Genomic DNA, 16,743 nt, shown 5'->3' on the forward strand with positions numbered 1-16,743 from the left:
AGCTGTTTTTTACTTGTTCTTCTGACCTCAGATGATGTAATGTGGGAGTGTTTGTTGTAGCACTTCTTTTCTACTTTATCTAAAAGTAACACATGCCCTCTTATATTATCAAGAATATGGGGCAACACTTTTACAAACTATAACAGAAAAAAAGGAGGGTGTGGCCACGCTTAAGTGATATTTTATGATATTCCATTTTTATTTGTCACCCCTTTGATATATATAGCGTCAGTTTCCGTAGAATGATTATTTGTAATTGCTTAATAAAATCTATTTGAAACCTAGACAGAATTTTTTGTTGCGCAACCACACCTCCCCCATCAGAAAAGAACACCACATTATAAGTAAATAGTGCTCCTGGGAAGTATCCCACCCGCAAACTTCATAAAAAGAAGACCGCAAGACACTGTTATTTTTCCGCCATGATTTGTACACCCCACGGCAGTTATATAAATGGTCCTTAACCTCTTTGCCACGGCCGCGATTTCACGGCAGTGCGGCACTTCCACAAAACGGGCGGGGCCGCGGCGGTCGTTGGACGTTCGCAGCACCAGCGAGGTAATGCTTGTGACGGCCAACGGCCGACGGCAGCAGGTGTCAGGGTCTGATTGGTGCCTACCTGGATGCAGCATGGTAGGACTACATCTCCCAGAAGGCCATCCTTCTGGGAGGCAAAAGAAATGGCCATATAATCACGCGAGACAATGGGAGCCTCACACGTGATTCTTGTTTGGTTGGAGGACGTGGCTTTGGCGGACGCCCTGCCCCCGCGGAGCCACTGGAGTCCTCTGTTATCCCCTTTGAAGCATTGCGGCTGCGGTGTTTGGTATTGTGCCCTGGTTGCGTTCTGCTCGGCCGAGCAGAACGCCTTACTCGTTTACCTTTTTGTCTTTGTTCTCGGCGGCGGCAAGGGAGATGAAGGGTTGCCCCCTCCTGGTCCGTCCCGAGAAAGCCTCGTTGAGTACTGTTGTGTTCATAGACCGGGAGCCGCTGGATTTGCCCCCTCCTGTGTCTAGGCACCTATGGGTTATATGCTTGTACTGGCATAGGAGTAAATCAATCTTTGGCCTTATTTTTGTTGAGTTTGATTCTCGGCTGAGAATCGGAACTAGAAAGGATCGCTGCTGACTCCGGTCTGTGTATCCTGGAACCGGAGCTGAAATCGAAGACGCTCTAGAGGTTAGCTGCCTGCTGGGTAAGAGCGTGTCTTCCAAAGAGGAGTTCTATTACCTTAGTTGCTGCATTTCTTTTGACCTTGCCTTTCTCTGATCGTGTAGTCTTCCTGGGGAGTCTGTTGCTATCTCTCATTTTCTTTTACTTACAATTCCTGATGGACAACATTCATGATTTAACCGGATGACTTAATCCATGTTTGGCTGGTGTCAGAGAAGGGCTCCTTGATTCTATGGGTGGAGGACAACTGATATGTATTGGTTTTGGCTTAAGAGTGTTTTATGCTTGTTGAGAAAGATAGCAAAGGCTTCATGGTATGTTCTTTGACACATAGGGAATTTCTACGTGAAGATGAGAGAGAATATCTTATCAAGCGAGAAGGAAGGAAGAGGGTTCAGCTCCTGAAATAATAATAGGTAATGTTTCCTATCTAGTGAGATCCTAAAGAGAGTTGAGAGGAGAGTTCATGTGTTAATGTGTAGTTTTTCATTACAGGTATCCCTCTTCCACTGCTGTTCCCACCCTTTCTTATCCCTCGCCTGCTTACTTCTGTTCTCTGGAAAAGTATACTATTCAGAGTGCGCAGAAAGCAGGAGGTGGAACGCATTGAGCATCATCCTGATCCTGAGGAGCCTGCAAGCCGTGACAGCAGGGAAGGGGTTAAAATATATAAAAAAACAATTTTTACCTTCACAATCCCTGTCCACCACCTTGTGAGCACTGTACAGAGTTAATAGTGTTCCTACCCTCCCCTCTACTACTTTGTTTTCCAGAACTCCTTTGAAGTGCGTCACAAAATGGCTGACAACAGTGAACCGTTCCCACCCAATAGGGAGCAAACTTGTACTCGGAACATTTTAGCCAATAAAATGTCCATATTGTTCCGCAGAGGGAGAGGGAATGGCTGCCAACACTTCTACTTGTAATGCTTCACAGCCAATGAACATTAAGCTTGGGAAGGTCCTGCTTGGAACACGTTACCCAATGAGATGTCCCTAATTCTCCGCGGAGGGGGAAGGAATCGCTGACAAAACTTCTACTTTCAATGGTTTACAGTCAATCAACATTAAGCTTGGGAACGTCCTCCTTGAAACATGTCAGCCAATCAGATGTCCCTCCTACTCCGCAGAAGGGAAGGGAATGGTTGGCAACACTTCAACTTTTAATGGTTCGCAACCAATGAACATTAAGCTCTGGAAGGTCCTCCTTAGAACATGTGAGCCAATCAGATGTCCTTGCTACTCCGCGGAGGGGAAGGGAATGGCTGGCAACACTTCTACTTTCAATGTTTGCAGCCAATGAACATTAAGCTCGTTGTTGGAACACCTCAGCCAATTAAACGTTAATTTTGTTCCACGCACAGATAGAGAACACGCCCTCCCACATAATATTGAATTTCCGGTAACAAAGTGACACTATCTTTGATAAAAGTGAACACTGCATTATAAGTAAACATTACTCCGCATTATATTAAAGGAAGGCCGCAATACAGCGCATTGTTGTTTTCCCGATATAATTTCCACAGCCCACTGAACATTGCCGCATACCGGTGCATCGTTGTTTTGTGGAAGTGATTTCCACAGCCTACGCAACATTCACACTACCTGTGTGTGCACCCTATACACTGCTTCTCGCAATACGATACATTGTTTTCCCAACTGGCTTTCCAGAGCCTATGCAACCTTGCCGCAATACTGCGCACCGTTGTTCTGCAAACGCGAATTCCACGTCCAACGCAACATTCAAACTCCCTGCCTCTGCAGCGTACAGACTGCTTAAAGTAACTCCACACTGTTCCTAATATACCGTCTTATACAATTTTTCTCTTTTTTTCCCTTACTCCTTTCAACTGAGTCACAAGATGGCTGCCAACACTTCCTAGTTTCAACCGTTCTCAGCCAATGAGCCGCAAGCTCGTGCTTGTAACCCCTCACCCAATCAGATGAAAGAATTCTCAAATATCGATATAATTTGATATTTTTCAAAAACTACTGAACGGATTTACACCATTTAAACATAAGTGTGCTCTCTGGACCAAGACCTTTCTCCCTGCCAAATTTGGCGTAATTCCGTTCAGCAGTTTGACCTGTAGCCTTATCTAAACTTTGCTATGGAATTGCATTGAGAAAACACGTTTTTGGACAACCCCCTTTTTCTCAGCCCCCCCCTTGACCAATCACTCCCAAACTTTAAAGATAATAGCTGATCAAAAAAGAGAAACTTTTTGGAAATTTCGTAAAGATTCGTCAAAAAATGCCAAAGTTATAAGCAGATGGTGGGCTCAAGGAGGGGGGCTGTGCGGCCCCCCTCCCAACATGAGTGAAGCCCCGGGGCTGTAAGGGCCCCAGTGGACCAAGCTATTATTTTTAAAGAAATGCCCACAGGACCTAGCCCACCCGGGGGCCTCAGTAAAATAAAACGTGGGAACCTGCGACCCCAGTGCGAATTGCGCCTCAATTTAAAAAAAAATGATGTTTTGGAACCCCATGAGCAGGCCTAGGGGGTCAGGGTGTTTCTACCCTGCACCCTTCTCTTGTTTTATATCTTTGTTTCTCTGTTTTCTGGTGACTCGCTTCTACCGGGTCACAAGATGGCTGCCAACACTTCCTGGTTTGAAGTGTTGGCAGCCAACCACAGTGAATCTCATGCTCGGGAGTTAGGCTCCACCCAGATATCAAAAATTTTATTTTTTTAATTTCTCAGCAACTATTGAACGGATTGACAGCATTTTTTTAAAAAAAAGGTTGCTTTCTGATCCAAGCACTACCTTTTTGTCAAATGTGGGGTAATTCCATTCAGTAGTTTCGGCTGTAGCCTTGCTCAAAGTTTCCCATGGGAAATTGATTGTTTTACTGTTATTTTTGGAAATTCTCAAAAACTACGGAACGGATTGACACCATTTAAAAAAAGGTCGCTTTCTGAACCAAGCTCTACCTATTTGCCAAATTTGAGGTCATTTCGTTCAGCAGTTCGGGCTGTAACCCGTCTCAAAATTTCCTAAGGAAATTAACTTGGGTAAAACGCGTTTTGGGAACCCCATTTTTTCTCAGCCCCCGCTTGACGAATCACTCCCAAACTTTCCGGATAGGAGCTGACCTGGATAGACTTTTTTGGGAGAATTTCACGAAGATTTGTCAAACGACGTCAACGTTATTAGCAAATCAAAAAATGTTTTTTCTATGGAAACTAGGTTCTAACTATAACTACTTACTGGCGACCGCCAGTAGGTAAGATATATATATATATACTCTTCTTATAACATGTTCAGAAAACATCAAGGCTTGTGGAGCAGTTGCAATCACTCTAATGTATCTACCTGTCCATAACAGCGCAACCTATCAGGCTCACCTGTAGCCATGGAAAGATGTCCACCAGGCTATCCTTTGCAACGGTGTCCACAATGCCTTGGCTATAGCGCAGCATTGACTCGAACTCAGAATCTCCTCTTTTGTAATTTGAGTTGAAGCAAAGTGAGCAGACCACATTTGTAACCGCTCTGGTCAGTTCTGGGGCCATGTTCAATGGTTGGTTGTGCAATTCTGTAAGGGTCTGACACAATGAAGCAGCTTCCACAGCAACTGCAAAAGAAAAGTCACAGTCAAAAGCTGCTAAACTCCTTTATAAGATTCATGGGAAACACATTGTTCATTATCTGAATCTGATTTCATGTTACCATAGACCCGAACAGTGAGTAAGTGAGAGTGAGCGAGAGAGAAAGAGAAAGAGAGAGAGAATGTGAGTGTGTGGATCTGGGTGTGTGAATATATATATGTAAATGTAGTTGAGCTTATATAGCGCACAGCTACCCACAGTGGGTTTCCCGGCGCTTGCTTAGGGAACCCGTCCTGGTATTCCCCTGTGAGATATCAGGGTATCCACAAGGTGAAAGTCAGGCATCCCGCCGCGAGGGGCCGTTGTGGAGATTAAGCAAGCTATTGCCCAGAGTCGCAGAGTGTGAACCCGAGAGTCGAGGAGGCACCGGGGCGAGAATTATCGAGTCCGTGGAATTTTTAGCCCAAGACCCGCCGAGGCGGGGAATAGAACCCTGGTCCAGGACCGATCTCAGCTTCCGGGTCTGCTGCCTCTAACCCCTGAGCCACACTTCTCTATATAAGGCCTGTGCGCAATGTATGTATGAAAGACACGTGAGTCAGCTATTTTGAGAGTGCCAGTGCTTGTTTATGATCCTGCCTGCTCCTGCTTCATCCCACTTTTTGCCACCGAACCTTTTATGCCTATTTTTTTTTTTTTGCTTCAACTAGCTGCTGCAGACTTTGCTTATTCTTCGTTCTTTTTACTTGTATGGTATCTTTTTTTATCTATACGTTTAATTTTATTTGTGTGCAGCAACATCAAAAGGAAATATACATGAGCTGACCGCCTCTTGGCATGCTGCAAAAAAAAAAAAACAATCATAGTAAGGGGCATCACTCACTAATTTCTTATATGTACAATCGCCTACCCGGTATATTGCTGGAAGAGGGCAAGCCCATGAAAGTGTAACCTCTATCAGAGAGTCATGTTCACTGGGGGTGTATGTGTCACCACATACGCAGAAGAACTGGTAACCCAGCACCAAGTCCAACACTGCTGAGTGGATGCCTTCGGATGGGAGAGAAACCTCCTGACGCTCCTTGGGATCGCGGTTAAGAGACTATCTGTTACCTCCTGTTTAATGTTTCTTACTTGCAATAATTACAAAATGCAATAGCTCTGTATAGCTTAATTGGAATCCTCTTAGTGTGACTAATGGATACTGAATCCAGTTATTCACTGCTATTTTGTCTCAAAAGTGGATTCTAAATCCAGTTATTCACTGCTATTCTGGGCCCTGTATCATGGTGCTACTAGCAATAGTCCTCCTTGGTCTGGTCTTACTCATCCCTGTGACAATCGTCCCCATATTGTGTCTCACCCTGGTTCATGTAGTCCTTGTCACTGTGGTTCAGCATCCCAGTGAGTCTGACCCTCGTAGACTTTCAGATTCTAATCCCATTGGGGCTGGACAGCTTGGTCCTTCATGTCCATCTTGGTAATTCTAATGTTTCCTGGTCCTGATAGTTCTAGTCCTTTCTGATTGTGGTCTTATCAATCCTGGTCCATTCGCTTCTGACCTCTTTGTCAACCTTGATTTCTGGGACTTTGGCCTTTCGGTGTCTGATACTCCTTCTACTAGTCATCTGGTACTGGTACATTTTGGTCTGTCTAGCTGAGTGTGCTACTCCAGGCCCTGTTCGTCCTCGTCCCTCTGGTCCTAATCGGTGCAGTCAGGCCCTCCTGATTGTTCTCCGCCAGATTTCAAGTCCTGTTTTTCCTTGTTCTGTTCCTCTTCATCTATTTGTTCCCTGTACCCTCTGGCATGGCTGACCCTGTTCCTTGTGGATTAGGTCACCCTGGGCCTGTTTTTTCTGTCCTGGCCCTCGTGGCTCTGGTCATCCTAACTCTCCTAGCAGGGCCGGACTGGCCGTTGCGGGCACCGGGCAATCCCCCGGTGCGCGGCAAGAGCGGGGGCTGGTTTTAGGCCCCTATCGGCCCTGGCAGAGAGCTCGGCAGCACCCCCAACTCCCCCGCCCCCCAGGAGGGGGGGGGAGGGGGCCGGCCAAGCACTTTGCCAGGGCCGGTTTTAGTTCCCAGTCCGGCCCTGTTTCCTAGTGGTCCACCTTCTGGCACTTATTGTCCTACTGGTCATCATCCTCATACTGGTCCTACTGCTTCCTTCACCAGACCCCTCCACAAAGTCTTTAGTCAAATACAGCCTCCAAGCTTGCCACTCATTTTGTTTTGGCTTCCAAATTTCTTTAACTGAGACAGCACTGTCAAGGACAAAAATGAGGGCTTGATAGAGACATAACCTTGCCCACTTAAAACACTGCTTAGCATGTTATAAATCAAAATTACCATTCACATAATACATTGTGCTGATGAAATAAATGTCAATATGGCTGAATGGAAAATCACGTGAAACACAACCAAGCCTGTCTGAGACTACTCGGTTAAGGACAAAAAACGAGAGGTAAGAGGTTCCAGTACATTAAGATATTGGCAAAATTATAAATTCCCACAGGTTATCCTATCGTTTGATACACAATTCTAGCACACAATGGATTAATGAGGCTGTTCTCAAAAGGTTTTTTGTAAAAAGCGTATACAATTTTTTATGTTAGTATTTCATACAAGTTAGTTTGGCAAAAGGTTAAAAATATAGATAAATATACATCTTGATTTAATACACAATTTATAAAATACAAAACATAATACATAAAACAAGAATCAAAAAAATGTTGACGCGGCGTTTCGGCTTTTTTCTTATAAAAACACCTTCTTCAGGACAGATTCTAGGTTAAAAAAACACAGAATTACCAAACATTGATTATTACAGTGTTTTTCTATGTATACATATTGTTACACTTTTCCCTCACTTAAATACAACTATTGAGTTCACATACCCTTATTCCTTTTTGTATGTATCACAATTTATATTATCACCCCTTAATAGTCTGTTACCTCTCCCTTTGTCTTTGTTTCTTGGTCTATGTCTGTATAGACTTACTCCTACGTTGTTTTTATAATTGTCGTAACCCCAGGGAGTCACATACCTTGGAATTAAAAATAAATTGTTCTGAACCCAATGATATATTAGAGTTCGTGCTACTTCCGAACCCCTTTAATTGTGTGGGTTTGTTGGCTATCAGTGCTTCTTATGAGGATAGTGGCAACTGACTGTAAGGTAAAAAGAAAAAAACAGTATATTACCTACTTCATTTGTATGTGAACTTCCTTTTTTTTATAAATTAGGAAACCTTCTATTACCTTGAGCAATAATAAGTGCGGCGTTACACACTGTCCAGGGGAGCCACCGATTTGGAGGAGAATACGTCTTAATGGTATTTCTGTAGACAGAGTGATGATTAGTGTTATTGGGTGGTCTTTTTTTTTTTAGTTTAGTGTGTATCTCGCAATAACTTGCAGGACTCACTATTCTTAAGGTAAGCGGATCGCTGAAAACACAGACCTTCTTCTGCTGTATTCACTGGAACATAAGGACTCGGGGGTTGACCTCCCGTCTTTATGAGGATACAGATTCACCTCTGTAAGGAAATTTTAGTATAATATTATCTCCCTGTGTTATACGGTTGACTAAAGATTTACCTACATGATTGTTCCTTGTTCACTATTTTTAAAAAGTTATTGATCGTCATCCCTTCGGTTGATGCACTGTCCTATTCCCTTATCTTGAGTGGATCTCGAGTAAGGAGTGTTCTCATATAGATTATTTATATTCTGCATGATTTGGCACTTTTTGAATATATCTCTATTCCAGCTTATAGCCCTTACTTGATGAATGTTGTGAACCTTGTGTTTGCTTGATGATTGCCTATCTATGGACAGTATGTTATGTCCATTATTTTCTCCCCGCATTATGTGCATATCATTAAAAAGACTCATTCTTGTTTGTAAGGTTGTCGGCCTTCACAATGTTTGTCTATGTCTCTTACTGTCTATACTTGGTCACGTCCAGTTTCTACAACCTCATCTGTTGTTCAGCATTCATGGTTAAATTTGGGATCAAGCTCCTCGTGGTATGTTCTATCTAGCGGAGAGATCCATTTCTCTACTCCTTTTAATGTATATCTTACAGACGGGGGGATCTTATGCTCTAATTTCTACATCTTTAAATGCAGTGGGTACATGTCGGTTCTTTAAACCAACTTCTAATAGGGATGCCATTAGTCTGCATAGTCTATTCGATATATAGGCACCCGCCTGGAGCTTCGTTTTACTCACCGGTAGAGTATACGCCGGCCTCCCTGCTCCCTTCTTGAACAGCGTCACCGGTTTCGTCTTCATGTCGGCAAAGAAGCGAATAACAGTGGTGCTGACACCGCGTATTTTATAATAGCGACGTCCTGATAGGAGTATTTTTCGAGCTACGTGATTGGTCAGATTATAGCCAATCCAAAGCTTGTTACCCTGGCTATGGAAAGGCATATTGCCTGATGCTTATGCTACCTATGGCTTTACGTGATTGGGTGAAATCTAACCAATCCATGGCCTGTTGTCACAGAAACCCTAACGCACTTATATTTCTTTATTAGGCTGCGCGCTACACATATTTTTAATTCCAAGGTATGTGACTCCCTGGGGTTACGACAATTATAAAAACAATGTAGGAGGAAGTCTATACAGACATAGACCAAGAAACAAAGACAAAGGGAGAGGTAACAGACTATTAAGGGATGATAATATAAATTGTGCTACGTACAAAAAGGAATGAGGGCATGTGAACTCAATAGTTGTATTTAAGTGAGGGAAAAGTGTAACAATATGTATACATAGAAAAACACTGTAATAATCAATGTTTGGTAATTCTGTGTTTTTTTAACCTAGAATCTGTCCTGAAGAAGGTGTTTTTATAAGAAAAAAGTCGAAACGCCGCGTCGATATTTTTCTGCTTCTTGTTTTATGTATTATGTTTGGTATTTTATAAATTGTGTATTAAATCAAGATGAATATTTATCTATATTTTTAACCTTTTGCCAAACTAACTTGTATGAAATACTAACAATAAAAATGTGTATATGCTTTTTACAAAAAACCTTTTGAGAACAGCCTCATTAATCCATTGTGTGCTAGAATTGTGTATCAAACGATAGGATAACCTGTGGGAATTTATAATTTTGCCAATATCTTATTGTACTGGAACTTCTTACCTCTCGTTTTTTGTCCTTAACCGAGTAGTCTTAGACGGGCTTGGTTGTGTTTCTCTGTTAGATTCACAACAATATCCATATAGTATTCCTTGAGCTAAGCATTAGGACTTGTAGTGTGGGACACCACGTTATTTTCCTTCCCTCTTCCCCTGGTCCCAGACAAACCTATAGAGGGGGCCTCCTAATTAGGTCGAAGCACGACCTGCATTCAATGCGTAAGCATTGATTGCAGTCTGCTTCGACAACTATTGCTACCCATTTTTGGGAATGTGGACAGGAGAGGGTGCACGAGCGCAGATGTGCTCAGTTTTGACCTCGTGAGCGCGCACGGCGCCGTGCCCCTCTCCTGCCTCATTCCCTTGCGCAAACACTCTACACTCACGCATGCGCACATACACAGGCAGACACAGGCACACACACACTGCATACACACACGCAAGCCCACGCGCACACACACAGACACACGCACACACACAGACACATGCACAGACACATTCGAACACACACAGACACACGCGCGACCCCCACCCCCACCCCCACCACTTACCGGGCTCTTTCGGCTTGTTCAGTGTCTAATCTACGGCAGCGCTGGTACCAGGGGGCAGGACTTCACTTCCGGGGCTCCCTCCAGCACCTGGGAGCCCCGGGCTGCGGAGAGGCCATCAGTCGGCCGGCTCCACTTCTTCCTCGGCGGCGGCGGGCGGGACTTCCTGCCGGATTGCAGGGCCCGCCCCCGTCTCAGGCAAAAGTGCCTGACTTCCGTTTTTTTTTATTGGCTATGAGGCCATCGAGAGGCTTCATTGATGTCAGTAGCCGGAAGATCCTGGTGCCCCATGTGAACTGGATAGCTGCTGGCGGGTAGATTTCCCTAAGGCGGGCTCACTTAAATTCGAACAGGTCTGTATCATTTTTACTTCCGTAACAACCTGTGTGCTTCCCCCACATCGGCCCTTGACGTTTATGCATTCATCTCTTCCTCGCTGGGTTGGTCTGAAAAGCCGCTTGTCTGCCATGCTGCCTGCCATAGTAGCGGAAAGTCCAATGTTTTCGACTCTCGCCTTCAAGAAAAGACAACCAACACTATATTTGGACTGCTGGCCTGCTTGCCCCGCACTGTCTAGATTTTTCTTGATACATAATATTTGTGTTTGCAGTGTTCCTGTGTGAAGCTTGGTAGGTCATGTGAACACTGTTGTCTGCAGACAAGTGGTGTAATACTGTTGTAGCTAAAGCTGTTTTATGAACACACGTATACGTAACCGGTTGCAATGGCAACATCGACTTAAAGCTTTTCATACCACACTTCAGCCATTTCTAAACGTTATTATTAGCAGGTCTTATTACCCATTTGAATGGTACTAAGTTTATCGATTTCCAAAAGGACGGCTTAGGTTTAGAACTTGGTACTTGCCTATCAAATTTTATTCCACTAGTGAGCGTTTAATGCACTGTGGCCTGAAGCACTGCGAAACAGTTGCACTTGACATGGTACAGACAGACATGTTCAAATTAAAACCACTGACGTCTTGTGACGGACCCCTGTCTAATGTTTTTTTATTTGTGGCTTAGACGTTTATTTCTTTGGAACAGGAAACATTTTTCGAGCAAAAAACACATCTTTATATTTTTCACAACATATAAAATACAGAGATCCTGCATTTGATACATTTCTGAGTAGCTAATCAAGTTCTGTTTTTCCTTGCGTTGTCAAACTTTTCAGTTACAAATGTAAATTTTACAAATATTTCAGTGCTCAGAGGTCAAGTAAAACATATAATTTGCAAACTAAAAAATAGATTCAGTAGCTTACACTTGGGTTCTCATTTGTATCTAAGCTGAGTTTTGTATATATTTTCTTGTAATCCTGGAACTCCACTGAAAATCATGTTTGTCAATTTATTAAATATGGGTGCACTTCAAATTACCACAACTAATCTGTTTATTCATCGATCTGATAACATTTTAGTAACGTTCAAAGATGTTGGTTAATAAGCAATTTCTTCTTTCATAGTCCTATTTTAAATGTTTTGATAAAAATACACTCCACTCTTAGATGTAGTAAGAATCATTTCCTTGCTGCTTAGCCCTGATTTTCATTGTTCTTCATGTTTTCCAATTAACATTTATAACTTTATTGCTTAACGCCATTGAAAACCTATACACGTTTGAAAGCAGTACATTATATTATTTTGCAACAACTCTGAATACTGCGTGCTTTGTGTTGTGTTGACTTTATTCGTAGTCTGCCTTTTGATGTTCTGCCTTTTACTGATGAGCCTGCTCATGACATACGTTTGAAAGAGAAGATCACAGTGTCAGAAAGGACGTCTTATTAACATTTTTTAGCAGAACGAAAATGCTGTGTGGCAGATTTATTGTTAACGATTCCCAGAAATGTAGAGTCTGCTATAATTTTATGCAATATATTTGTGATTCTAGGGAGCCGAACCCTAATAATGTACTGGACCCCAATATTTTGGTCATCCATATATTTACCTTTTGCAGCTCAGCTCTGGCACCCATGATCTTGTAAGTCACCACTCTCATTGACATCAGGCCCCCAATCTCAATGTAGCAGAGTAATTAAAATAGTGACTGGGACCACTCCAGTACTGAGTTCAAGATCATAAAAGTTAAAGGGTTTTTATTACAAATCTCAATAGAGGCATTACAGAGAAGTGCAAAATATATGCCATTATGGATCGGGTACAGACGGGTACAGAGTACATTTAAATCTGGATTTTTAAAGTCCCAATAAGCAGCAAAATTCATAAGTGGGATGGTCGGCATCCCTAGGAGGAAAAAGGAAAGGTTCTTAATTTAACTGTCAGAATCGCAAAGGAAGCCACGGCAGCTCTAGTAGAAAAGAGAAATTCTCTGTCCGAATCAAAAGGAACACTGACAACAGCTCTATTAGAATAGAGAGTCTCTGGCTCACCCCAAAACAAGTGTTTTTATACACATTTTACACAAGTAATGAGCAAAACTGCAAATTCAACATGGCATGACTAGCAATACCATATTGGACAAATCAGAATGAGGACTGTCACACAAATGGCTATAACACCCATTTCTAAGGTAGAAGAAATCTATTAGTGTCCATAGCAACAGCGTAGTCCGGAGATGTACACAATGTGAAATATGTTCAAATAAAGACTCCTATGTCGTAACATCCCGTAATAGTCCATCAGAAAGTTACATTAGGAATACATTGAAAGTTTCATTCACAGTGAATGCTCTCTTAGGAATATAACCAATTGCGTCACAAAGTTTTATCGCAGAGGAACTTTGATTGGGAGGGAGCAAGATGATCACGCCGCCTCACACTGTCGCACGCCGCCGCACGCCGCCTCACGCCGCCTCACGCCTCAAACTGCCGCACGCCTCACACTGCTGCACGCCTCACACTGCTGCACAATGCTGCATTACTCACACTGCTGCATGCTGCACACTGCTGCACACTGCTGCATTACTCAAACTGCTGCATTACTCACACTGCTGCATGCTGCACACTGCCACACTGCTGCATGCCGCACACTGCCACACTGCACGCCACACACTGCACGCCACACACTGCTGCACGCCACACACTGCTGCACGCCTCACGCCTCACACCGCTGCACGCCTCACACTGCTGCACACTGCTGCATTACTCACACTGCTGCACGCTGCTGCATTACTCACACTGCCGCACGCCTCACACTGCCGCACGCCTCACACCGCCGCACGCCTCAGGCTGCCGCACGCCTCAGGCTGCCGCACGCCTCAGGCTGCCGCACGCCTCACGCTGCCGCACGCCGCACGCCGCCGCACGCCTCACGCTGCTGCACGCCTCTCGCTGCTGAACAATGCTGCATTACTCACACTGCTGCATGCTGCACGCTGCTGCACACTGCTGCATGGTGCACACTGCTGCACACTGCTGCACACTGCTGCACGCCACGCACTGCTGCACGCCTCGCACTGCTGCACGCCTCGCACTGCTGCACACCTCGCACTGCTGCACGCCTCGCACTGCTGCATGCCTCGCACTGCTGCACGCCTCGCACTGCTGCACGCCTCTGACTGCTGCACGCCTCTGACTGCTGCACGCCTCTGACTGCTGCACGCCTCTGACTGCTGCACGCCTCTGACTGCTGCATGCCTATGACTGCTGCACGCCTCTGACTGCTGCACGCCTCACACTGCTGCATTACTCACACTGCTGCACGCCTCACAACACCACCACATCACTCTAGGACACCACCACATCACCCTGGGGCACCACCACATCACCCCGGGGCACCACCACATCACCCTGGGGCACCCCCACATCACCCTGGGGCACCCCCACATCCCCCTGGGGCACCACCACATCCCCCTGGGGCACCACCACATCCCCCTGGGGCACCAATACATCCCCCTGGGGCACCACCACATCCCCCTGGGACACCACCACACCCCCCTGGGACACCACCACATCCCCCTGGGACACCACCACATCCCCCTGGGACACCACCACATCCCCCTGGGACACCACCACATCCCCCTGGGACACCACCACATCCCCCTGGGACACCACCACATCCCCCTGGGACACCACCACATTCCCCTGGGACACCACCACATTCCCCTGGGACACCACCACATTCCCCTGGGACACCACCACATCCCCCTGGGACACCACCACATCCCCCTGGGACACCACCACATCCCCCTGGGACACCACCACATCCCTCAGCCCAATCACAGCATCACTCGGCACCACAACAGCATCACTCGGCACCACAACAGCATCACTCGGCACCACAACAGCATCACTCGGCACCACAACAGCACTGTCCTTGCTTGCTACCAACAAGCATTGCCATAGCCAATAGGACTCGCATTAGGAAAGTGTAAGCTATTGGCTTTGTGAATAACACTGGTATTAATTTATATATTTTCAAAGCCAACACATATTAAAAAAAATTGTCATTTACAATACCAATAGCTCACACTTTCCTAATGCGAGACCTATTGCATTGCAAATGCTTGTTTTTCTAGAATATGGCTGAATAGCCACTCATGTCATGGGTTCAATAAGCATCTATGCCTGAAACCCACCCTACTGTGTGGATAGTATGGAAAGTGTGTTTATGCAGCAGACAGCTAAGTGAATTACCCAGATGCATTACTTACATGACTCCGGCTTTCACTTTACCATTCCACGCAAGTCTCATTACTGAGTCTTGCTCAATTTACCTCCTGCAAGTGTCCCAAATCACTGTGCCCCCAGGCACTAATTGTCTACTGTATGTATCCCTCCCTGTGTGGCCCAGATAAAACCTATCGTTCTGCATTCTCCCTTGGCTGCTGCTTGGTGACTGCTGCCTTGTTATCAGGTTTAAAATACTAGGCAAGCACAATCCCTTTAAAGAGAAACCTAAGGCTATCCCAAGGCAGTCCATAAGAAGTCTAAAAAGAGCCCAGCACTCAACAAACATCAAAAGGAGGATCATGAACAATAAAAAACAATGCACTTGCATGAGTGAATAAAACATGTATGTAACTTTAAAAGCAGTCTCTGTATTGTTTGCAGACAGCCAAATAGTCCTACACTGCAGTCTAAAATATCTGTGTGCCATATCCTGAAGCTCCTAAAACAGAAATTGTATTCTTGTATTCCTATTTAAATATTAAAATAACAAATATTTCCATTCAAAATTGAGTTTAAAGTTCTTCATCTATAAATAGCTTAGCTTATTCCCTGCACTTACCTTTATACAAAGTATTGTACATTTGTATATGCACTTATTTTCAAATGCTTCATTCATGTTGCATCCCCATTACAAGATGGTCACCACCCTAACATTGCCTGGAGACCCTTTTTTCTTCACGGTGAGGTAAATAAAGACCTGCTTCACACCATTTATCTGGCAGGGGGTCAAACTGTACATCATTGCTACTATTTAGACTGTGACCAGCTTTTATGTACTATTTTGCCTGCCGCCGCGCAAGTAGCAGAGAGTATGTACTATTTGGCCAACGGTTGGGAAAATAACCACTTCCAGTTTCAAAACCATATGCCTACTGGAGTAGGTTAAGTGCCTAATTTTCTTCCCTCTTTAGGAACACCACAGCCGGCTGCCGTGGAGGGCCAGGGGGATGAAACAGACGTACAGCAGCAGGACCTGAGGAAAATAGCACCATGGTTGTGGCTCAAGAAAACTCTGGAAATATTGATTTGATTGGCGGGGTGTTTTTGTTGTTGCAAGGATTTCTAGGAAGGGTTGACTGCATTCTTGTGGGCTTGATTTGTCAGGTTCAGGGAGGTGGTGGGTGTGTTTTTTTTATCATGCATTAGAATTGTATATGACGGGGTTGGTTTAAGAGGGGGTGGGGGTGTTGTGTTGTTATGGATGGGATGGATGGGATTTGTTACTCAATCAATCTTATCTATTTTATCAAACATATTCTATTTGTCTTTTGTATTCTGCATTTTATTGCTATTGCTTTTCCAATAATCTCTTAACCCATAAGCGCCTCCTGTGAGAATGAGTGAGATGCTTAGATATTGTTATGCATGCTAGTCTGTTAATCATGACGTGTAATAATATTGGTGTCATGTGTGAAATACAGAGGTTTGCTCTAATCATGGAAAACTTGTGCCTGAGCTTAAGCATGAAGGGGAGCTGTTGAAGTAGAGAGATGTATGAGAGACACAGTCACATTTACATATACTTGTTTAACGTACCTTACCTTACTTGTCATCTTCTGGTGACTGATTCAGAAATAATATTCGCTGCCAAGCTGCTTTTTAAGTAAGGTGTGGGTTTGTGGTATGTTTGTGAACAAAATAGGGATTGGAGGGTCCAAGGGAATATTTACCGACCACACA

At 44.4% G+C, this 16,743-nt stretch overlaps 1 protein-coding gene across 2 annotated transcripts in view; it reads right to left on the bottom strand.

Annotated features, from left to right (window-relative positions):
- CYP17A1 (cytochrome P450 family 17 subfamily A member 1) overlaps positions 1-16,743 on the bottom strand; it is a 331,379-nt gene that overhangs the window by 231,925 nt on the left and 82,711 nt on the right. For both annotated transcript variants that reach the window (XM_078641171.1, XM_078641170.1), the window contains exon 3: positions 4,522-4,751. In XM_078641171.1, the coding sequence (XP_078497297.1) occupies positions 4,522-4,751 (230 nt within the window). The remainder of the gene's footprint in view (positions 1-4,521; positions 4,752-16,743) is intronic.

This window comes from Lissotriton helveticus, chromosome 5_1, assembly GCF_964261635.1.
Source record: "Lissotriton helveticus chromosome 5_1, aLisHel1.1, whole genome shotgun sequence".
Lineage (NCBI taxonomy): Eukaryota > Metazoa > Chordata > Amphibia > Caudata > Salamandridae > Lissotriton > Lissotriton helveticus.